Source organism: Rhodnius prolixus, unplaced genomic scaffold, assembly GCF_049639745.1.
Source record: "Rhodnius prolixus isolate KJV_2025 unplaced genomic scaffold, Rpr scaffold_9, whole genome shotgun sequence".
NCBI classification, from domain to species: domain Eukaryota; kingdom Metazoa; phylum Arthropoda; class Insecta; order Hemiptera; family Reduviidae; genus Rhodnius; species Rhodnius prolixus.
This window is the reverse complement of record NW_027411604.1, coordinates 2,176,503-2,201,572: the sequence shown is the minus strand read 5'-3', so window position 1 is coordinate 2,201,572 and position 25,070 is coordinate 2,176,503. Positions and strand designations below refer to the sequence as shown.

Here is a 25,070-nt window from a genome sequence, read left to right as displayed (position 1 = left end):
CTTTTGGTCGTGCGTCAGCCGCGTATGCGGGCCGGAATCTAAAATCAAGTCACATATTCTGAAACTAGAGGTGACGGGCAACAAATTTTTCCTCTACCTTTTTTTTTTTTTTTTTGTTATTTGAAAGGTGCACAACATCTAAGGTCCTTCGCACCTGTTTTCTTATTTCTGATGGACACTATACTGATTATGTTAAACTACTAGTTACCTAACGAAGAAAACCGAAACGACAACTGTCCTAACATATAAATAAATCGCTCCTATATTGTTTCTATATCTACTTGGGGTGGAGTACTTGATATTTCTCGCACCCCTCACGGATCATAGCCTAAGTAAAACTAATATGTACATTTACTCTGGTTTACACTTACGATTTCGCATTCATACAGACAAACATACCAATAAATACTTACATACTTAAATGCGCTCATACTAATAAATATTCCCAAGCAAATAAATACATACACGCATTAAAAATGGACAATCATATTACACATATACGCACTAAACTAAAGTTCGGGTGGAGTACTCAATATTCCTCTCACCCTAAACAGAAACTAAACCTAAACTAACATATTTATACTATTTACACTACATTTTTTCGTACCATTCATACCTTGCCGGGGTGCCAATTTTGGGCTTATATCTACCTATCAATAGTTTAAGGTCTTCTAAATTTTTATAAAAACCACGAATATTCCACTGCAGAATCATTTTAGATTAAAATAGAAATTATTTTGTAGTCAACTTTTTCTCCCTTCCTTTTTTTCGAAGGTTGTACACATATTTCTCTAGGGTTGCTAAATCCATGAGATCCACATCCTTATCCTCACCACTTACCAAAGAAGAATTTGAGGAAGCATTGCTTCCTATTTCTCTCTTGGTCTCTGTTTGCTGTCCTACTTTTTTGCCCACTCCTCCCAGTATTTTCCTGGGTGGTGAGGCAGTGTAGACAACTTTTGAGGTTGGGGAAATCGGAGTTTGGGGTCGTTTTTTAGGAGCGATGGGTGGTTTCACGGAATCTTCCATGACTACCTCCATCTCTTTTGTTTGATCACTATCACTTTTCCTTTCAACTTCTTCTCTTTTTTCTTTATACTTTTTATCTCTTCTGCTTTCTCCTTGCCTTCTGTGTCTAGAATCTTAATAATTCTATCATAATTTTCTTCTATTTTGCCTACGCTTTTAACCAGAGTTTCTACCACTGCAGTAAGGCGTGTAACTAGATCTTCCAGATTTTTCTTATCGGCTGGTGTTTCAGAGACACACTGCGCGTACGATATAGGTCTATTAGTTTCGGCATTCACTTTCCTTAATGCTTCTCTATAACTTATACATTCCTTAACCTTTATTTCTTGAGCTCTTTTTTCTTTTTTGTACTTTATACAATCTACTGACACTGAAGGGTGGCAGCCATTGCAATTTATGCATAATGCCGGAGTAACACATTCATTCTGGTGAATTGGCGCAGAGCATAGCTTGCAACGATCACCGATGGTGCAGTTGCCCGCTATATGGCCCAGCGACCAACATTTGAAGCACCTTAAAGGACTTGGAATGTAATGCCTCACGGGCAATGATACAAATCCGGCAGTAATTTTTTCAGGTGGTTGTGAGCCTTCGAAAGTTAAAATAAGCGCTGGAGTAGGCTTACTCTCCCCAAATTGTCTTTTATAAAGACGCTTAACTTCGACAACACCCTGTGATCTTGATTCATTTAAGATCTCTTCTTCACTACAATGGATTAGATCATAGCTTGTTACTACTCCCTTAGAATAGTTGAGTGTTTTATGTAACTCAACCTTAATTTTCATATCTTCAAACGTTTCTAGCTCCAGCAGTGATTTAGCTTTCACACTAGCTCTCGCCTCAATCAGAAGGGAACCATTTCTCAATTTTTTGGTTTTCGTTCCCGGACATATCTTTTTTAAAAAATCAAACATCTTCTAAGGCCAATATGGCTCAAAAGATTTTCCTTCCTCTTGACAAGTCATAATAAAAAATTGCTGGCCTGATTTATTGCCAGCTAATTCTTGCGTTTGTTCTATTTTTTTTAATTTATTTATTTTTTTTTTTGGATGAAGATTGCCCTCCATTCTTAACTAAGCCTGTTGAATTTGTTTTAAAAGTAGGTTCCATATAGTTCCCACGATTTGGGACGTTCTATAGGTCACACTCCGACAGTGCGCCCTTACCGGAGAGAGGGCCTGCATACTCACTGAGATCGGCCTGGTACTCAGTGGGACCGATACATGGGCCGATACCCCCGCCCAAAAACCTCCCGGCTCGGGAACCGAGATTTAGGGGTGTGTGCATGAGTGTGTGTGGTGTGTGTGTGTGAGAGTGAGTGTGAATGTGTTATGTGGCGTGGTATTGAGCTTGGGTTCCGTGGGTTTGCTATGCCCATACGGCTGTAAGCCAGCCGTCCCTGCGTTGTCCTTTAGTCGCCTCTTACGACATCCTGGACTGGAGCAGGCCTATTCTGTCCCCGGACCTGCAGGGGCTTCTACCATTTTTCGCTCAGATTAACCGTTTAAGCATGAAATGCATTTGAGCCGTCTTAAAATGAACACCCTGTATATTTTTTTAAATTTCATGTTTGTAGTTAGTACTATTTACTAGCTATTTATAGATAGATATTTTTCTATTACTATTTACTTTGTATTTATTCATCTTTTCTAGCTACTGTGTACACTTTTGGTAAATTAAATGTTCTAGATAAAATTCTTAACTGTAATTGTGAAGGATTTTTTTGGTGAATGAAATTACAGGTGTTGGCAATAATTGAGATTTGTGCTGATTTTGAGCCTAACTGTTGACATTTTTCTTTCAGATCCTTATCTTTAAACAATGATAATCGATTTATGGTATCGTTTTTCTTCTCTACACGATTATCTACTGCTCTTTTACTCCTTTTTCTATTAAATGGTTGTTGATATCTTATAGATTTTAAATTTTGTGAAATTATTTCATTATTTTTACATTCCACTGTATGTTCTATTAGAGATTTTGAATCGTTCGTTCTAAATGGACAATTTGGACAGCCTAAATTATTTAATAATGAAAAATTATCATAATATTTGTTCTCTAAAACGTTTTGATGTAGCTTTTTTAGATCTTTTTTAAACATGGCCACTGATCTTCTATGTTTAACATCTTCGTAGAGCCATTGTTCGGCTAGTATTAGATTCACAACTGCTGTTTCTGGAAATAAATAAATCTTGTAAGAAACAAAACCTTTTTTTTGGGGGTTAGGATGCCTTCAAGATAGACGGGCGAAATCATAGAGCAGTCCCACTGGTCTAAGATATCTTGGAAATTACAGAATTTGGGGCGGTCCTAGGAATAGTATACCCTCCTCCATCACCTAGCTAACTTCTCCCCCGGGTGACTAGATCTTACTTGGATAGTGGTGGCATCGCAGTAAATCACAAGATACAAAAGAGTTCCCTCCTTGTCTTAAACAGAATCTGCAGATGCCATTAAAGGTGCCATATTTAGTGAAAACAATGCCCAGTGTGGAAACCTGTCATTACGTCAGGCTTTCCCGGGAAGAAGGATGCTTTGCACCCATGCTGTGTGACCAAACACTTCTTAGCTCTTCTAAAGATGGCTTCCATAGGTCAATGAGAAGTAAACTACCAATTTCCGATAGAAAGGGCCTAAAATCTCCCTAAACTTGGGATGACCACTTCCTTAAAAAAAAAGCCTGAAGATTTTCGCTCCAATAAATGCTGTATGCTTCTCCACCACACTCTAAAGGGAAGATCCCAATAAGATCGTAGACTCTTTACGCCGGGAATAGACTCTGTTATCTCTGAGGCTCCGCTTTCGTCCCTGTCCCTTGCATTGGGCCAGGGAATCACTGGAAAGAGAACAGTGCAGCAGCCTGGGATAACTCACTCCCTAGCTCCCTTCGCTTCCCCGGATGTTCTGAGGGTGACTCTCTTACCAGTTACATGAGAAAGTAAAGTATCGATAAATAATTACTTGTTTCCTCCTGCATCTTCAAAAGAGAATAGCAATCAATCAGTTCAGTATCATAAATGTTATTCGATAGTTTTCTTAAACAGTTTAATTCGATTTTAAATTTAAAATAATTTGTATAACACTTACCAAGTCATAACTTTAAAATATCATATGTAAAACATTCGAATATTAGTTTTATCATCTTGCATATTAATTAGAAATTATAGTAATTTGCTCTAATGAACAATAATAGTTATTCCTCTTACCGCAGTTTGTGCAACTAAAATTTCTTTAATCTGGCAATTTGCACTATAAACAAAAATCTACTTTGAAATATTTACCCAAATTGTTCCACTAACCGCTCGGCTTCCGTGGCGACTAGCAAACATACTTTACTGCAAATTTCTCGTATTAACCATTAAAGGTATAGTCCGGGGAATATAGCCTAGTACAGCAATACATCTTAGCTTTGCGGGTCTAGCCTCTAACCGCTCGGCAACCGTGGCGACTAGCAAACTTTGCTGTAAATTTCTCATATTAACCTTTAAAGGTATAGACCGGGGGAATATAGCCTAGTACAGCAATACATCTTAGCTTTGCGGGTCTAGCCTCTAACCGCTCGGCTACCGGGGCGACTAACAAACATACTTTACTGCAAATTTCTCAAATTAACCATTAAAGGTCTAGACCGGGGGAATATAGCCTAGTACAGCAATACACCTTAGCTTTGCGGGTCTAGCCTCTAACCGCTCGGCTATCGTGGCGACTAACAAACATACTTTACTGCAAATTTCTCATATTAACCATTAAAGGTATAGACCAGGGAATATAGCCTAGTACCGCAATACATCTTAGCTTTGCGGGTCTAGCCTCTAACCGCTCGGCTATCGTTGAAAAATATCTGGGCATTCTCAAGCGAAATATACAGGACTAGTTTTTATTTTTGAAGTATAACTGAGCAATAGGTGATCAGATTGCAGTCCTTCCTCTTTCGTGAGGAAGCTAAAATTACTCGGACAAACATTTCTGATGGCAGAGAGTAGTAGTAACCATATGAGCATCATCTCAGACCGACAAACTGTACATGAGTATTTATGCGGATTTGAATACTTCCTTATTATTTAAAGCTACATTTTAACGTACACACATGCGCATAAATGTTGGAAGACATGAGAAATATATTCTTATTTTATTTTTTTGTATTTGTATGCGTAAAAGATGGTAGAAAAATTTACCGAACATAAATATTTTCTATTTTGCCAACTTTAAAAAATAAATAAAAAAATAAAGGATTAGCATGAGCAGGATAATAATTCTACTTTGAAGCGCTTGCGCGAACATTCTGTCTTCTTTACAGATTTATAATGGAAACGGCATGTTTTATCCTGTGAAAAATAACGAACATATGTCTTCCGTGTACCACCTATGTTCATACATACGAATACATACATTTATTATAAATATGTAAATATATGTTGTGAAAGCAATTAAGTATAAATATGTCTGTAGAACTTTTTGGCGAAATACTATTAACTGTTTTTTATTTTTTTTATTTTTTGATTTATGTTGTATTTTTTTTGGATATTGTAATTAAATTATATTCCGAAAATAACTGTAATCAGATGTTGGCCTTGTAAGAATCAATAATGTTTAGATAAAAGTGAATTTATTTGCAAATTGAACGGAAAAACAACTGTTGTGAACACTTTCATGACTTATTCCAGGGGTCCCCAAACTTTTTGCACAGGGGGCCACAGTTCACTGTCCCTCAGACCGTTGGAGGGCCCCGACTATAAAACAAACTATTAAAATAAAGAACAAGTAAATTTAAATCACCAAACTGCCCAGTATTTCTATGGGAACTATGGGCCTGCTTTTGGCTAATGAGATGGTCAATGTCCGGTTCAGTTATAGTGCTTTGCACTTTCTTCCTACTTCTGGCTGTTACTTTACACTGTTCTCGGAGCCGCGTCCGTCCCGCGTCATCGGAAGTAGTACTATACATGAGCGACGCAGCGCTTTGCGGCGGCACCGCCTCTATATAGTGCTCCTCCTCTCACCTAGTGAAAGAGATGCCCCTTCCCCGGAAGTGCGGCCAGAGCTGGATAAATGACCTCAGGGGGCCGCAAGTGGCCCGCGGGCCGTAGTTTGGGGGACCCCTGACTTATTCATCACTGCAGTTTATGTCAAGAAAGTTGAAAACAATTTTTTGGTGAAAATTTATGGTGTCATTTCCGGTCGGTCAAACATTTTTTATAATTTTTTATTTTAATTTTTTAAATCTAAATCATATTATACAGGTAAACACAGATAATTAATGAGACCTACTTTATCCTAAAATTGAACGTGTAAGATGAATCTGCTCTTCCGCTTCCCTTTTAAAACACCCCTGAATTGGATTTTAGAAAAAAAATGTTAGATAGAAAATTATCGATCTATATCGATCCATTGCTGTTCATTATTTTTGGTGACTGATTCATAGTTTCAATAGGATGAAAAAATAAATGGCAGTTTTCAGTCGTGATACTGATTTATTCTGCCGAGCTTTCGACCTAGGGACTAGGGGCATCTTCAGGGCTGTGGAACATATTTACAGATTATTAACATTAATTCTATTAAAATATATCGACATCCTAAATCGATCCAGTTTAGGATCAAATTGTTTCAATTAGTCAAATATTCAAGAAAGAAAATGTTACAAATCAAAATTTATCGATCTATATCGATCCAGTTTTAGGACCAAATTGTTTTTTAACCATCCCCCCCCCCACAGAAATTGAATGTGTAACGAGGCGTTTTTACGACCAATCGTCCAAGTTTCAACCACTAAGATTAGATGTTTGTGTGTGATGCTGTACCCGTACAAATTAACCTATACAAAAAAAAAAAAGAAAACAGTTCGAACTAAGGTGATACCCAATAATCGGCAATTTACGTAATACCCTTTTTCTCCCTAGGTAATATCTAGGAGAAAGTAAAATCTTGGGACATTTATAAATCCTGGTTACGCCCCTGAATTAACATTGAAGAAAATACAAGGAAAATACATTTTCCCGCCTGCCCTGTTCATATTTCAAACCATAAAATTACCATTTTTTATAGTTTCACTCTTCCCCACTCCAATCCATTTGTCAGAAAAATTGGGAAATCAAATGATTTTTCGCTTGTTTTCCTAACATATTCCACCGGGGCGGGAAAGTGGACGATTGCATTAAAATAAACAGCTGTATATATAACCACGGCCTTCGGTATCCAATTGTTTTAAAATATAAGCAAAATATGGTATTTTTTAATTTTTAAACGGATATATATTTTATTTTACACTATAGAAGGGGTGTTTTTTTGATTGCACGTGATCCAACAGATGAAGGTCAACCAGATTTAACTTTACATTTTGTTTTTATATATTTTATCTAGTTCAATGTTAGTGATAATAAGTGTGATTAGCTAATTACCATATGTATTATTGCTACTTAATATTTTATTTATTAAATAATTGCACAGTTCACGACCAGAGGTCACTTTTTAGTGAAAGTAAAATAAGTTTCAAGTTCTCAAGGGTGGGATTAGTAGCCTTTTGACTGGTTATCCAAGCAAATTGGGTGCTGGTTGAACTCCTAAGTTCTGGACATCCTGGGATTTTGTCCCGGAGAGGGAATAGAATCCTTAAAAAGAGCGAAAAACCATTAAGTAGACGAAATGCAACAATAGACAGAATCCTAGAGGATGTTAACGGACAGACAAACATGTTGAAAGACATTGAAAGGCATCTATTCATTGTTTTCTTCGATGATTGATTCAATTCAAAAGGATTGAATTCGATTTGTTAGAAATAAAAAAGAAATTCTACGATGTATAAAATCAGCGATATTGCACCTACTTCCGGTACTTCCTTTGAAATGGGGGAAAGAAAATTCAGAACGGAGGCCATCTTACATGTGACCTATTTACTTCTATTCTAACCCAGACTAACTCTAATAAGACGTCATCGAAAAGTCTCCCAACTTAAAAATGGCACACACAGCTGCGATCATTTACGAATTCGTTTCGTCACACTTTTACGTGTGGAGAGGTGGGGGAAATAGATATTTATTTTAGTGGAACACAATAAATTGTTGCCAACTTTGTCTCATGGCACCCCACCAGGGTAGATGGGGGTCGCCCTTTTCTCGCCTCCGTTATTCCGTTAGCAGCGGAACTCCGCGCAGCTGGACATTCCCCCAGTAGAGTACCTCTACTCATTGTAGTTGTTTAATCGTTCAAAAAAACTGGTAGGATCCCGCCCCGGGGGGTGAGAGGGGCAAAGGGGGAGTCTTGTAAAAGATTGTGAGAAACAAGTAACCGTTTTAGTGTTATAAATTGGGTCATTGATGACTCTAGGAGCATACTTTTCTGCTTCGTTGCACGTGTTGGGCGCCACGATAGCCCAGCAATTAGTTGCTAGACCCGCAAAGCTAAGATGTATTGCGGTACTAGGCTATATTCCCCGGTCTATACCTTTAATAGTTAATATGAGAAATTTGCAGTAAAGTATGTTTGCTAGTCGCCACGGTAGCCGAGCGGTTAGAGGCTAGACCCGCAAAGCTAAGATGTATTGCGGTACTAGGCTATATTCCTCCCTCGGTCTATACCTTTAATGGTTAATATGAGAAATTTATAGTAAAGTATGTTTGCTAGTCACCACGGTAGCCGAGCGGTTAGAGGCTAGACCCGCAAAGCTAAGATGTATTGCGGTGATAGGCTATATTCCCCAGTCTATACCTTTAATAGTTAATATGAGAAATTTGCAGTAAAGTATGTTTGCTAGTCGCCACGGTAGCCGAGCGGTTAGAGGCTAGACCCGCAAAGCTAAGATGTATTGCGGTACTAGGCTATATTCCCCGGTCTATACCTTTAATAGTTAATATGAGAAATTTGCAGTAAAGTATGTTTGCTAGTCGCCACGGTAGCCGAGCGGTTAGAGGCTAGACCCGCAAAGCTAAGATGTATTGCGGTACTAGGCTATATTCCTCCCTCGGTCTATACCTTTAATAGTTAATATGAGAAATTTGCAGTAAAGTATGTTTGCTAGTCACCACGGTAGCCGAGCGGTTAGAGGCTTGACCCGCAAAGCTAAGATGTATTGCGGTACTAGGCTATATTCCCCGGTCTATACCTTTAATAGTTAATATGAGAAATTTGCAGTAAAGTATGTTTGCTAGTCGCCACGGTAGCCGAGCGGTTAGAGGCTAGACCCGCAAAGCTAAGATGTATTGCGGTACTAGGCTATATTCCCCGGTCTATACCTTTAATAGTTAATATGAGAAATTTGCAGTAAAGTATGTTTGCTAGTCGCCACGGTAGCCGAGCGGTTAGAGGCTAGACCCGCAAAGCTAAGATGTATTGCGGTACTAGGCTATATTCCTCCCTCGGTCTATACCTTTAATGGTTAATATGAGAAATTTGCAGTAAAGTATGTTTGCTAGTCGCCACGGTAGCCCAGCAATTAGTTGCTAGACCCGCAAAGCTAAGATGTATTGCGGTACTAGGCTATATTCCCCGGTCTATACCTTTAATGGTTAATATGAGAAATTTGCAGTAAAGTATGTTTGCTAGTCGCCTCCGTCCACGACACCTAATTTGGTAGTTGGACGTAAAGCCTGCCAGAAAAAAATAGGCAATTACTTTACTTACTTTACTGAGCACCTGTTAAGACAAAGTTGTCTTAAGATAAGACCCAATTTAAAGGAAATCTGCCCTGTTTAAATTATATTTTCTTATGAAGGAAATTGTAACTTGATTTTTTTTTGTTTCTTGTCGAGAGTAGAAGTATGGTTTGGATCTGTTGGCAACATTTCCCGATTTCCCGTTTTGGTGGCTGCCAGTTGCATTATTTCCTTGGATGCAATACCAAACTGGATTAGAGGGAAACGTAACCCTAATTAAAGTGCTTGAACTGTAATTAAAGGCTAAATAAAAGGAACTAGAAACATTCATAGGTGTCAGTTGATGTTCCTTTTTATTCTCAGGATCTGTGTTTTCTTCTTCTACATCTTCCCTCTTAGTTTTCTAAACCAGTTCGCAGCAAGGAATTTTAGAAAAAAGAAAAGAAAAAAGGAGGAGAAAAAAAATAAGGACGATTCCCTGAAATCTTAAAGAAAAGGGAATCTACTTTCAGAATCTAAATTAGTCCCTTATGCCCTTATAAGTGCGGTGCGAGCCGGACGGTTCTTCTAATCCGGGCATCCTTTTTCTAAGAATACCATCGGTTTTTGTCTTTCTCTCTCTCTCTCTCTCTCTCCATCTCCAGGACCATAAATGAATAGAAAAGAGTTGTATAGTTTTACCATTCTTAAAAAAGACCAGCCGCTTTTGCAGCCTATTGCGCTTGCGCAGTACTTCACTCTAGTTTGTGATTACTCCTTAATAGTATTTTGTGGGTCCAAAAAGCCTTAGCCTTACTTACACTCTCCCACTTACAAAAATTTTTCGTAAATAAATTTTTGTAGGCTACTTAGAATTTAGAACATTCTACAGCCGGAAGTATACCAATTTGAATCGATTTTACACTTTAGGTACTTCCGGGGGAAGGAGTATGGGGACTATAAAGACCAAAAGATCCTAAACATCTCTTCAGAGCAATAAACCAGTCGATCTCTTTCTCTCTTCAGATAAAATAGATCTGGCGACAATGTGGGAGACAAAAACAGCATCTCTTTTTTTTCCCCTCACCCCTAAAGGGCTTCCAACAGTCCAGAAAAATCGTTTATCCTGCCTTCTTATGGCTGGAAACATAGTGGAGCGGCGAGCAAAAGCGATGAAAACAAACAACACACAAGTTAACCGTATGGGACCGCGCATAGTGGAGAGCAAAGCGAAGATAGAGCTACGCTACCAAGAGAGAGAGTAGAGCAACGTGTTGTGACATATTTGATTTCTTCGCTCTCATCGCGCTCAATATTCAGGGTTAAAATGGATATTGCTGCGTTTATTGGTGTAGTTTTTTTAAAGAAACCTCTGAGGGACCAAAAGGATCTTCTACATCACAACCGATTTGTGTTGGATAAGGAATGGGACCAGGATTAATGGGGTCAACATTGAAATTCGTCCTTTTCTTGATTAACATGCCTTCAACACTGGCTAGTATGTAATCAAATGTATGAAACTGACATTCGAAAATACGCATGAAACTGGCCAAGATGCTCCTGAAGTTGTTGGTACAAGTGATGGAATTCACCATGTTCATGTCTAGTCCTGTTTATATCAAGGAACACTGCAGCTCCTGCTTCTAAGCTGCTGTAAATACACAAATTTTCAAGGAAGAATTTGCCTATAGAAATAATTTCTTCATCATGTCTCGTCGAAAGGAGAAACGCGACTAAACTCGGTCACTATGTGCATGGCGGCTCTTTGCTCGTCGCTCTCTCTGATTTGAAGCAACTACCATCGCCGCTTTGCTCGCCTCTCAACTATGTTTCCAGCCTAAGTGATTTAGCTTGGATATATCTTGGATAAGAAAGTTCTTAAGCTAAAAACATAATTGATGAAAAAAATTGAGCGCTATCATTGACTTAGCTTCATAATGAGAAACAGATGTTGCCCTGTACTTTTCTCTTAAACTGACCTTGAACTTCAATTAAAGATAGCACTCGTCAATTAAACTAATATCTCAGACATAATTGGTAAAAATATTTTCCTATAATAGTATAATTAGCTTGATGACGTTATTATTTCATTTTTAATTAATTAAATAAATATTGCATATTATTAATAATAATTGTACTATCTAATAGAAGAGATTCAATTAATATAATTGGCATGTCGTGTAAATGCGATAGGTTGCGTGATGCTGTATTAATTTTGTAGACATAACCTAAATTTGCAACACAATAGTGTTAATTATAATTGTCTGTAGTACATATCCGATCAGTATGTAGTATTATTTAGTGGCTACAAATTATAGAACAAAAAACCTAAATTAAAGCGCCTTTAGTTAAATTAACTAAGGAACAAAGATGTTGAATTAGTTTACGTTTCTTGGTCCAATCGTAAATCATGTAAACATAAAGGGAAACGGTAAGATGGTGTTGCGCTCTACAGGGCACCTGTGAAAAAGATTTACAACAGTTTAATAATTTGTATAGAGCAGCGTTTCCCCACAACCTTTGATACGCGAGTTGCTGGTTGGTGGTACGCGAAAAATAATCAATAATGGCGGACTTAAAAATTTAAAAAAATATCAAAGACACGTTTTTTTCCTATAATACATAAAAATTATTTTAATTAATAATATTATACAGTAAAGTTGTCAATATGTACAGTAATAAGTTTGGTCTGTCTCAAGATATAAGAGAAAATATAATAGCACACTTAACAGGAATAAAATTGCATTTCATGGAGTATTTTCCAAAACCCAGAAACAACAAATGATAATTGCATTTCAAAACCCACCTTCTATAAAGAAAAATTAGGAAAAGCTACATCATTATCAATAAAAGATAAAGAAAATTTAACAGAATTATCATGTGACAGAGCTTGAATTATAACTGTGTAAAGATCTGCTTAAGGAGACTGATTTTAATGAGTAAGCTCTATCCAAGCAACATTAAATTTAATTGGTACTTACAGGTTGGTGAAATGCAAGAAGCAAGTAAAAGATATGTCTGTGTTGAGAATAAGCTAAGATTCATGTCGCATATATTGAAGATTAGAGGGGAGGTGTTACCATTAAATTACTCTGTGACCCGGACAGCTGATCGGCTTTGTAATATGTCGGCATAGAGCAGGGGTGGGCAACGTACGGCCCGCGGGCCGCTTGCGGCCCTTTCAACATTTTTCTGCGGCCCGCGTCACAAAACGGCAAATAACAAAAATTTAAATTGTAAAATATTTCCAATTTTATGTTAATAAGGTTTGTTAATTTTCGCTAATACAATTATTGTCTCAGCGTTCAAATCTTATATTAGTAATCCGCGCTCTTTCTTTGTATGATCACTCGACTTTTAGAACGCCATTTTTACACCGACACAAAGCGTGTTGTCGCCGTCGAAGCTACGGATTTTCTTTTCTTCTCTAGTTATTTATTTTATGGGGATATATAAATGTGAATACAATCGCATTATTTTTATTTCGTCTGGCTTTTAATAGAAAAATGATGAAGGAAGATATGAAGCAATTTCATAGAAGTAACTAATGCCGTTTTTTGTTGATTTGTTAATAAATAATAATTAATGAATAATCTGTATTATAAATAGATAAAAACAATTAATAAATAAGAACCCGAAATAAATGTAAACAAAATATATGTAATGTATATACTGCGGCCCTCGGTAATAAAACAATAACCTTTTGCGGCCCTCGGTAATAAACCAATACCCTTATGTGGCCCTGTACAGAAAAAGGTTGCCCACCCCTGGCATAGAGGATACTTACCATTTTTATGGCCGTTTGTTCCAGTTCTGAGTGGTTTTCGGCGGAAATGCTTTGGGATGGAAGTAATGGACAGGGCTCAGTTTCTATTGTGTCTCAATGGTAACGACTGGCAGGCATTATACAATTACGCAATATTAGCACTTAAGTACAGGAGGGAATTAGTTTTTGAGTTCAATTATTAAATTTTTGTATTCAGAGAGACTTTTATTTATCAACAACATCTCGGCAGACGGACTGATGTCCATGCCTATATTGTTTGTGATGATGTCTAATAGTGTTGATTTATGTATAAAGAATTGTTAATAAACATCATCATCATCATCATTATTATTATTATTTTTATTATTATTATTATTACAGGTAGTGGGAATGCTTAAAAGAAATTAATTTAGAAGATTTTGGGCCAAATATAATAATCCTGAAGAAGAACTTTGTAAATTAATTAATAATTTTGAAGAGAAAAATATGTACGCAATTTTTAATTATTTAAAAAAAGTTTTAAAACTAAGATCTTACACTTTACGAAGTTTATAAAGTGAACATGAACTCCTTTGTAACAGATACATTGTATCTCTATACAAATAAAGATAGTAATAGTAAAATAACACACTCGGAATAAGAAATTTCACGAAATACAATCATTTTTACGAAGTGATACAATTTAGCATGATGCGTACTACCAAGTGGTGACGCGAGCCAAAAAAGGTTGGGAAACGCTGGTTTAAACTGTAATAGAAATCAATATAGGACCATAAATGGATCGCTAGGCTTTACATGTTCGATCAAAAAATTTGGTTCTAAAATTTTTGCTAGGCAAATCATTTGGAAAATAATCTAGAGAGCGTGTTTAGGTGCTATAGTCGAATTGGTCTTTCATAATATTTCGGTGAATGGCTTTCTGTTTGTATAATTGTATTATTATTTTTTTATGATGATGTCCATACGTCTTCATTGTCCTTCCTGTTTTGTAACATCGTCCATTGTGTTGTTGCTATTTCCGGTAAAAAATGCAAAACAGAAATCTGCACGATTACAAAGACCTCCCACTTAGTAGAGTTAGAAAATAAAGTAAAAAAAGAAATAATTTAAAAGAAATAAACAAAAAACATTTAAAACATGCAACTGCACTTAGTAAAAAATGCATAAAATGTTTGATATCTCTCTCTCACATACAAGCGCACACCCCGGTGCATCATCATTAAGAAGGGGGCAATGCAACACTGACTGAGGAAAAGCTATAAGAAAATAAAGTAACCAGCTCCTCTTAAGTGCATAATCACTTCCCTGTTCATAACGGATACCGTGCACACAAAAACCCGGATGTTGAAGTCCCGGAAGTTGGAGGGTCGTTTGAAAAGTCCGTGCAAAGTCAGAGAGATAGCACCACTGGCGCGTATCGAGGTTATGTTTAGTTAGTAGCATCTCTTGGAAGAACACACACCAAGTTTCAGCCAGATCGGTCTATTTCTTTGTGTTTGGCATTCGTTTGAATCGAGGACGTCGAGTGATTTTCAAAAAATGGACGAAAAAGAATTTCGTGTGTTGATTAAACACTACTTTATGAAAGGCAAAACGCCTCAGGAGACTAAAGAGAAGCTTGATAAACATTATGGTGACTCTGCACCTTCGATTAGAACAGTTTATAAGTGGTTTCAAAATTTTCGGAGTGGCCATATGGGCACAAGTGACGCTGAACGTTCTGGACGCCCTGTTGAGGTTACTACTCCAGAAATCATTGATAAAATCCATGATATGGTGATGGATGACAGAAGAGTGAAGGTGCGTGAGATTGCTAGTGCTGTGGGCATCTCGAATGAACGGGTACATAATATTTTGCATCAACATTTGGACATGACAAAGCTATCCGCAAGATGGGTGCCGCGATTGCTCACGCTTGACCAAAAACGAAATCGTGTGAAGTGTTGCAAGGACGGTTTGTAGCTGTTCCAGAAGAATCCGCAGGACTTTAAGCGTCGTTTCGTCACTGTGGATGAAACATGGATACATCACTACACTCCTGAGACCAAAGAACAATCTAAACAATGGGTTACCAAGGGGGAATCTGCGCCAAAAAAGGCGAAGACCGTTATTATTATTATTCATCGTTATTGGACCATTTGAAAACCGAGCTGCAAGAAAAACGCCCACGATTGGCCCATAAAAAAGTCCTTTTTCCATCACGACAACGCACCAGCTCACACCTCAGCAGTTGTGGTCGCAAAATTAATGGAAATAGGGTTCCAACTCGTTTCACAACCCCCCTATTCTCCAGACTTGGCTCCCTCGGACTACTATTTGTTCCCCAATATGAAGAAATGGCTGGCGGGAAAAAGATTTTATTCAAACGAGGAGGTGATTGCAGAAACGAATGGCTATTTTTCAGACTTGGACAAATCCTATTATTCGGAAGGGATCAACAAACTAGAGCAGCGTTGGACGAAGTGTATAAGCCTAAAAGGAGACTATGTTGAAAAATAAAAAAGGTTTACCCCAAAAAATTTAGTTTTTATTTTTGCACGGACTTTTCAAACGACCCTCGTAATGTAGTTAGATTACTTTAAAGCCTTGGCAATGCTGCTTGATTTAGAACTTTATCAAAAAGTAGTAAGTGTATTAACTTTAAAGCTTCAACTTTCCTTGTATGGAACTATTTACTAGAATACTGTATTTAGGGAGTGCATTAATTTGTCAAAATTGTCGATGTTTTCTAATAATAAATTTGGCGAATTTCTTAACCTATGAAGTCACAGAAGAAAATATTGTGGCCGATAAAAAAAACGTCATAGGAAACAATAAATAAGAACCCAAAAAGAAAAAGCCCTATTTTGGTGTGGTTTTAAGATGTCAGGCAATAGGTAACGCCTATCGCACTTGATCAAGTTACTTAATTTGGAGAATTAAACTTTTAATTAACAGAAATACGAATACACACAATCTGTACGTTAAACCGGAAAACACTGCTTGCCGCACATTTCAACCATATCTCAGCCTTCCTGCAGTTGCATAAGTCCGTTTACCTTTGGAATCCCTAACCAAACGTCTAACCTGGAATCCCCGGAAAATATAAAAGTGATTATAATTTCAAAGACTTTTTCAAAACCGAATTTTTTCATTTTCGAGAAAAAAAAAAAATTAATGGCGTCTTGAGAAAGTCTTGATTGTGTACATTTCAAGATTTCTACTTTCTCTTGTTGATTTTTTTGGGGGGGGAGGCTTTCCACCGGAAATGTCTGTATTAAGGTTTCTGAAAGTACGAGAAAATGTTTTTTTTTTTTTTTCACAAAAACATATACAGGGTGAAACAGTTGATCTAAGCAAAAAAATGGTAGAGGAAAAATTTGTTGCCCGTCACCTCCAATTTTTAAGTTTATGTGACCAGGTTAGGCAGGAGGTCTCTATATCTGAGGAGCAAAAGTATTGTTAGGAGCTTCCGGTTAAAGCTCGTTGCAAAAGTAAGATTAAGATTCTAGTAGGGCGGCCCCTCTAAGGACTACGCTACTACGACCCTTTTGGATCTATTGTGGCTCCCACCACTGTAGATTCCTGCCCGCATACGTGGCTGTCGCGCGATCAAAAGTGAGGGTTTGCAGTTGACCCCCATTTTCATATACACAGTTTTAAAGAGTATAAAAAGTAATGAAAGAAATCGGAAACCGTAATTCGATATCTTCAAAATTAAAGGTGCTAGGCGATTTCAAAATCTGGTATTTATTAATCATATTTCAATTTTTTAACTTGTTATCAAAGAGAAAGAAGAGCACGCGATAGGTCATTTTCATGTATTTTTTCATCCCCTTTCTACTGAAAATATTGCCAAGGCAGTAAAGCTAGTATTTTTTCTAATATCGGGAAATAAGTCGTTTTCCGAGTGATTTTTCTAAGAAAAATCAAATGTTAAGGAGTTTTAGATGTTCTCAAGCATGCACAAAATGGCTAAAAATTAATTTTACATCTGTTACAAACAAGAAGGTTTAATAATTATTTGGTAATTTTGGGAGAGTTGCGTTTAATTACCAAAAAAAAAATTCAATACAATATCATTCCTGTAAAGGATCAAACTTATTCCTTAATTTATCAAATGATGCACTTTACTCAACTCGTGAAGCATGTACTGTGCCTTCAAAGGTGCCTCCTCTGGCTCGCAAGCCAGGTTAGGCAGGAGGTTATCAACTGCTCTCTATATCTGAGGAGCAAAAGTATTGTTTGGAGCTTCCGCTTAAAGCTCGTTGCAAAAGTAAGATTAAGATTCTAGTAGTACTCCCCCAAGAAGTAACATCCTTAGCCCAGGGCAAGCCCCTCACACTGACACAACACATGCAGCAGTGCCATTTCCTCCTCCTCCTCCTGACACAGAACCTACAAAGGCTACCTATCTGCCAGGTGCCCATTGCGATGCATATGTTTTCTGAGACTACAAATGGCCAGTTAATAGGCCTACAAAAGCTGCAAAAGTAGGAGGGGGGAAGAGGCTTCTTCAATTGAACACTGAGCCTAACTGCGTATTAAAATCGATAACCTGAGTTCGAAACGTTTACATCAAATAGGTCATCACTTCAATAAACATAAAGAATAGCTTCCTTTGAGCTTTTTCTTTTGTAAGTATAACTTATGAAGTCAGCCTGTTGTGAACCATTTATCAGAGATTATTGCAATCATATACGTACATAAGCCGCAGCTACACAGATCATAAACCGCTTCTTCTTTTTTTTAAATAATAATAATAGCGTTAGAATAGCTATCTATATTTCCTAATAACTATTATTATTTGAGAATATATTAAGATAGCATTTGTAAGATTATATTATAATCATTTTGGTTCTTTTTTACTTCTGCAATATCGGGCATATTCATTAGAGACAAAAGTGATTAATCTCTCCCTCTGATGATGAAGAGAAGTCCGAAACAGGTCAGGGATTACAATAAGCATGCGCACTACGACGGATAAAATCAAAGATACTATCCAGTATCTAACCACGTTTCCAACTATCTCATTTATTTATTTAATATTATGCCGACAAAAGGGTGTAGACAAAAAATATATACGTATATCTTTATCCCACCTCGTTTTTTTATAAATTTATTTATAATAAATATGATTCGCATGCAAGCAGCACTGTCTGGTGAGAACTTTCTGCATGATCAATTATAAAAGGGATAAGGGCAGATCTAGGTGGCACTAGTTTATCTAGATTTCCGGTGCGAGGTAGTAAAAAAAAAAGGGGAGTCTCCTTTGAGCGGCCCCTTTTTTGCTGGATCGTCTAGTTTATTTTCCTTTTATTTTATTTATTTATTTTATATTTCTTTATGTATACCTCGTCAGCCAGCACAAAGCCATCCTTTACTCATAACTACACCATACATTTCAGGGGAAGGTTCAACCAAAAAAAAAAAAAGCAGGGACTCAATAAGGGGCTGAAATCCTTCGCCCAGTTTTTACTCCCGTTGAATAGTGCCAGCGTGGCAGTCTTTCACTTGGAGGTTCACTTTCTTTCTTGAGCCTCTTAGTGCTTTATTAAAAAAATAAATAAAATAAACCCCTAACTGCCCTTTTATTCCTAGACAAGACTTCCAACCGTGTTGCCCCCCCCCCCAAAAAGGGACTGGTAGGTCTCCCCCCAAAAAACTACATTGATATCCCCTCTAGCTTTCACGGGTATTTTGAGTCTTAAGCTCTAATAATAATCCTGGGAAAACGACTGAATTTTAATTTATTATAAAAGGAAGTTGCCTGATCGATTTTTAAAGATAGTGTTTGGGGGTTCCTCAGAAATCTGGGCATTATCGCCGGTACGATTTCCATTATAAGTAAGCAAGTAAGTCTTGAACTATCCCCTAGTAGGGGGAAGTGGATTAGCCGCTTCTTCAGGGTACTTGGCTGGGCCCTGCAGGTATCCCAGCCTAACAACATGAACATGAGCAACATATACTGGTTACACCCCCCAATACATTTACTTCAGTACACATAGGTCATAGTCATTTGTACAAGGAGAAGGGGTTTATTAGCTCGGAACTATTGTGTGCAGATTGTGGATAGGATGAGGAGAAGACGGCCTTTCTCACTGGCTATTCGATTGTGTGGCAATCCTTTGGATCTTTGAGAGCAAAGGAGATAGTAGCGCAAAAAGAACTAGTAGGGAAAGTAGCAGTTTCCTGAACCTCTTTAGAAGAGGAGGTTTCATCTACTAGATACCAAAAAGGGAGCTGGCACAATAAGCCTCTTTTAGCTGCGGTGCCGTTGGGCATAGGTCCCGTCCCAATAATCTAATCTGAAATCCTGAACTAGTAATTCTATTTAGCGATAGAAACGGAACAACTGACATGAAGTTGTCAGTCTTAAGACGAAAACCTGTCAACTAAAATTAATAGCATTTAAATTGCTTTTGTGTCAATGCGTGATTGAAAAAAATACAGTTAGAATATAAATTATCCACAACAATTAGAAAATCTAAATCAACCCGCCTAAACAAACAAATGGTTGCCTAGCAATTGTGGGTCAGTGAAAAAGCTTGCGCGGGTCAGACACTGACCCGTGGGTCTTAGGTTTGCCATCACTGCCCTAGTGGGTACTAAAATGAAAATTAAGTCCTCAGTTTCAGAAATTTTTGTGGGGTATGGGGGGCTTGAGTTAGTGTGTTAGTATTTCCGGTAAATAGTATCAAACTTAAGCCACTATCCGTACCAAATTGGGGGGGGGGATTTGGTACAGAGGAAAGAGTATTGACGCCCATGAGGTCGCAATTAACTCTCTCGAGTTTGAAGGTGGCGCTGCAAAGTAGCCGTATCTTAAGACAGGAACCAGCTGGTTATGAACGACGTCTGAATGTTCAGCATAGTTCACAGTATGTTCAAAAGGAAGTTTACGAATGGAACTGCAGGAAGTCTTGTGAGTGTCCAAACAAGATTTCTTTCTTCTGGTTTTCCTCATTAACTACATCTCTCCTTAGACCTTGAGATAACAATCATGCCTTCACCATCTCTTTTTTCTTTAACCAGTAACCTCTGCCCATAATTCATCACCGGAAATCTACTTAGTTTGTTGTTTTTTCCTTTTGTTGTTGACGGCGGACAATGATGGGTATTCATTAGCTTTTGTCACGCTTAGGATTTCTTTCTAGCATCATCCCCGCTTTGTGCAAATTAGTGGGGAGTCTTTTTTTTTTTGTCCTGGAGTATCCGTGAGAGAGAGGAGACGAGGAGATAAATAGTAGCCGGCGTTGCGCGATTAGTAGCAGGCGATAGTACTGAGGATTATCATGATCGGCTTACTAGGCCAAGGATTTTCCATTTTCCTCTTAAATTCGCTGCTCTGTCTCCAGTTGAAACGACCTCTAGTTTAGCCTTTTTTGTGTGTGAATATTGTTAAATGTTTAATCAAACTTTGAAATGTTAAAAAGTAGGTAAACGAACAAAAAAAAAATAATGACATATTATTATTTTATTATATAGTCTTTATTTATTAAAATATAAATATAAATAAAGTACATTTCTGGGTGTACAAAATAAATTATAAAGACAACTGCCATGGTCAAAGACTGTCGGCAGTAATGACGTATTAAATTTTCTGCTTTTCCTAAATGAAACGAGGAACTTCTTCTGCAATCTGCAATGCTGAGTCCATAATATCCCGAGGGAAGCAATTAATAATCGCACTGGACGGACGGACTCCCAGGTTGAAACCCCAGCTGCTGACCCTTAGGCTGGAAACATAGTGGAGCGGCGAGCAAAGCGGCGATGATAGCGAAGAGCAAAGCGGCAAAAACAAACACTCTCTATAGATAGCGTTGCTCAATCTTCGCTTTGCTCTCCACAATGCGCGGTCCCATACGATTAACTTGTGTTTGATTTCGCCGCTTTGCTCTTCGCTATCATCGTCGCTTTGCTCGCCGCTCCACTATGTTTCCAGCCTTAGGGTACGTTCACAACGGAACTGTGAGTATAGATGATAGCAGAGATGATAACTGTTAGAGTAAAATATAATCGCTGATTAGTGGGCACACAACGGAGCTGTGATACTTGCAACATGTCCGAGTAGTGAAGAAGAGTTTTTATGTTCAGCAGCCACGAAATGGTATATTTTAAAGAAAAAACGCTTTAGAAAATATCATGTACATCCCATAAATAAAAAACGAAGTACTTTGGGTGAATTTCACCATTTATATAAGGAACTCCGGATCGTTTTTTTTTTTTTGAATATTTGAGGATGGGTCCACCCACATTCGACTATATTTTAGAAAAAATAAGGTCAAAATTAAGAAAATGTTGGAAAAATTGTCATGGAAATCCTATAACCATAGAAGAAAAACTAGTGGTAACTCTGAGGTAATGGTTTTATTGAGAAAAAACAAATAAATACACATAAAAATAAATGTAAGCACGATTTAAAAACCAAAATATTGTTTAAAAGTAAATAATAACAAAAAATAATGAGTAAATACAGTCCTAATTAATTTTTCTACGTCCATTTTGAAGCTCCGATACTGGAGTTCAGCTAGCCTAGTCAAGTCTAGTCGCAGCTTCGTTGTGCACGCTCACTTTCGAATGTACTATGTTTTTCTTTAAGCGCTGATGCATCACTCCTATCATCTCTGCTATCATCTATGCTCACAGCTCCGTTGTGAACGTACCCTTTGATTTTCTCTTCCTAGAAGCTTGTAACAAACAGCACACTGTCCAGTGATGGTCCAGTGTCTCCAGTTCCAGACAGCACTGTCAAATAACTGCCAATTTCAGTCCTATTTTGTTTTTTTTTTTAATACATCATCTACAGGGCTGAGGAACATATTTATAGTACATATCCACAGCCTTGAAGATGACCTAGCCCTTATTATTCTTATTTATTTATTTAAGGCGCGTTAACAGCTGAGGTTATTAGCGCCCGGAGCTTTTTCCAGTGCACTGCCGGCCTCCGGACAGTGTTGTCTCGTTACAGACAACACTGTCCATCACCGGACAGTGAGCTGTAAGAAGCTCCTAGGAAGAGAAAATCTAAGGGTCAGCAGCTGGATTCGAATCCGGGACCTCCGCGTGAGAGTCCAGTATGCTAACCTCATACCTAATCCCTTCCCTATTATTACTGTTATTATTATTATTATTATTATTATTATTACTATTAAATACTGTATTTCCTGTGAAATAATTAAAAAATCTTCACGAACACGCAATAAATTCACTTCTTCATTTCCGGTAATAAATAAATTAATAATGAACCTAAAGTAAACTGTTTATTACAATTATTTAAACTAAGGATACCCGCTTCTAGAAGAGCAAATCAAATGAAAGGGGCCGCCTCCGGAACACAATGGAGGAGCCTCCTTTATAACTTCACTTTACGCCTCAATTGGACTCTTGCATGACTCATATTGTGACAATGCCATTATGATCACCACTTCTCTATAGTAGTTCTCCGCACAATCAGCTGTTTACTGAATTGAATAATTTATTGATGATTTGTATGGGTGAACGAAATCTGACGTAATTAGCAAATTACATTATAATATCGTCTTTAATCTATATAGATTTTTTCCCCCCAGCTACAATTTGTAGAAGTTCTAAATTTTAGTTATAATTGTAGAAATCTGGATTGGAAGACTCACAGGACTTCCTCTTGATACTTTTCTCGAAAGTTATAACTTAAAAATTTGTCTTCAAACTTCGAACGGTGACGTGGCACTTCTGGTCAACTGATTTGGAAATTTAGTCCCACATTTGATTCTTATGGACACTGTACAGGTGGTAAGACAGTACAATAGGCAGTGATGGCACTTTAGAGGGATAGCCTGACCACTTTTTCTCTCTCCAAGAAGTGCCTTAATTGTGAATTTCCGTAGAAGCAAAATTACAGATCTACCTACCAAGTGTAAAGGAAGTGTTTATCTATTGCGATTAGAATAAGTCTTGTGAGTGAGATTCGCCATGAAGTGCTATCCTTCCTGTGTCCCCCCCTCCCCTGAGAGCCTTGTATCCGATTATAGACCTAGAACTTATAATTTCACCCAGTGATAAGCATCAGTAGAGGGAACCTTTAGCTACATTGCGTGACGTCATCAAGATTCCACTTTTAGCATGTTCAGTTCATGGCACTATTACAACATGTAACCGTGTGACCTTCTCTGATCGAATGTTTTTACATTCGAGCAGCAAGATGAGATGACGTTGTTAAAAAAAAAAAAAGTCGATTCTTGCATCATTGCGAAGGATGCATTTCCCAGTATTGTTCAAACTTCAGTTTGCATGTTCAGTTAGGAGTTAAATGTCAGTTTAGCTTCTCCTATTAAAGTAGGGCATGTTCGATTCGTTTTAAACATGTTATGTTATTTAAAACGGTAAAGTAAAGTAATACCTATTTTTTTAAGGCAAGCTTTACGTCCAAGTGCCAAATTAGGTGACGTGGACGGAGGCAAACGAATGATACTTATTAAATTCATTTTATTAAATAAATAAAATCTAAGGCTTAGACCTCAGAAAAAAAATAAGCCTATCAAAACTCCTCCCTCCAAGAAGTAACCTTTAATTGGTTTTTGTCTGATAAAATTTTAGGTTTAGTCACACTATTTTTGTACCTTAAGTAATAAACCGTATGTTAGGCGCCACGGTAGCCGAGCGGTTAGAGGCTAGACCAGCAAAGCTAAGATGTATTGCGGTACTAGGCTATATTCCCCTGTTCTATACCTTTAATGGTTAATATGAGAAATTCGCAGTAAAGTATGTTTGCTAGTCGCCACGGTAGCCGAGCGGTTAGAGGCTAGACCCGCAAAGCTAAGATGTATTGCGGTATTAGGTTATATTCCCCGGTCTATACCTTTAATGGTTAATATGAGAAATTTGCAGTAAAGTATGTTTGCTAGTCGCCACGGTAGCCGAGCAGTTAGAGGCTAGACCCGCAAAGCTAAGATGTATTGCGGTACTAGGCTATATTCCTGTATCTATACCTTTAATGGTTAATATGAGAAATTTGCAGTAAAGTATGTTTGCCAGTCGCCACGGTAGCCGAGCGGTTAGAGGCTAGACCCGCAAAGCTAAGATGTATTGCGGTACTAGGCTATATTCCTGTATCTATACCTTTAATGATTAATATGAGAAATTTGCAGTAAAGTATGTTTGCCAGTCGCCACAGTAGCCGAGCGGTTAGATGCTAGACCCGCAAAGCTAAGATGTATTGCGGTACTAGGCTATATTCCCCGGTCTATACCTTTAATGGTTAATATGAGAAATTTGCAGTAAAGTATTTTTGCTAGTCGCCTCCGTCCACGACACCAAATTTTTGGTAGTTGGACGTAAAGCCCTCCTGAAAAAAAAAATAGGCAATTACTTTACTTTTTTTATATATCATATGTTAAAAGCGAATCGAACCTACCCGTTTTCGAGATAATTTTAAGAAACTGTAAAATCGATTCAGTAAAAAAATCGACCACTTTATTCCTGTATTAAAAATCATCTCTGCAAATTTTCATTTCCGTTTGATTAAGGTTTTGGCTAAAATTTTAGCGTCAAAAGTAATAGTCAAGTTTGGGCTTTTTATTAATTGTTCGTTTTTGAGATATTTTATTATTTTTTTTAAAAACCATGCGGTTAAAAAATTCTTTTTCTCTAATACTTCCGTTAAAATTGCAGCATTTCCTTTTACCTCAAGGTTTTAGAGAATGTAAAAGACATTTCTATGTAATTATAGTGACGTTGAAATTGCTCTTTCT

At 37.5% G+C, this 25,070-nt stretch overlaps 1 protein-coding gene across 1 annotated transcript; it reads right to left on the bottom strand.

Annotated features, from left to right (window-relative positions):
* Positions 1–2,658: 2,658 nt before the first annotated feature.
* LOC141454772 (uncharacterized) lies at positions 2,659–4,149 on the bottom strand. The gene is made up of 2 exons (XM_074129355.1): positions 3,991–4,149; positions 2,659–3,204 (listed from the first exon to the last, which is right to left on the bottom strand). The coding sequence occupies exons 1-2, from the start codon at positions 4,004–4,006 to the stop codon at positions 2,666–2,668; spliced, it is 555 nt and encodes a 184-aa protein (XP_073985456.1). The 5' UTR covers positions 4,007–4,149; the 3' UTR covers positions 2,659–2,665.
* Between the last annotated feature and the right edge of the window lie 20,921 nt (positions 4,150–25,070).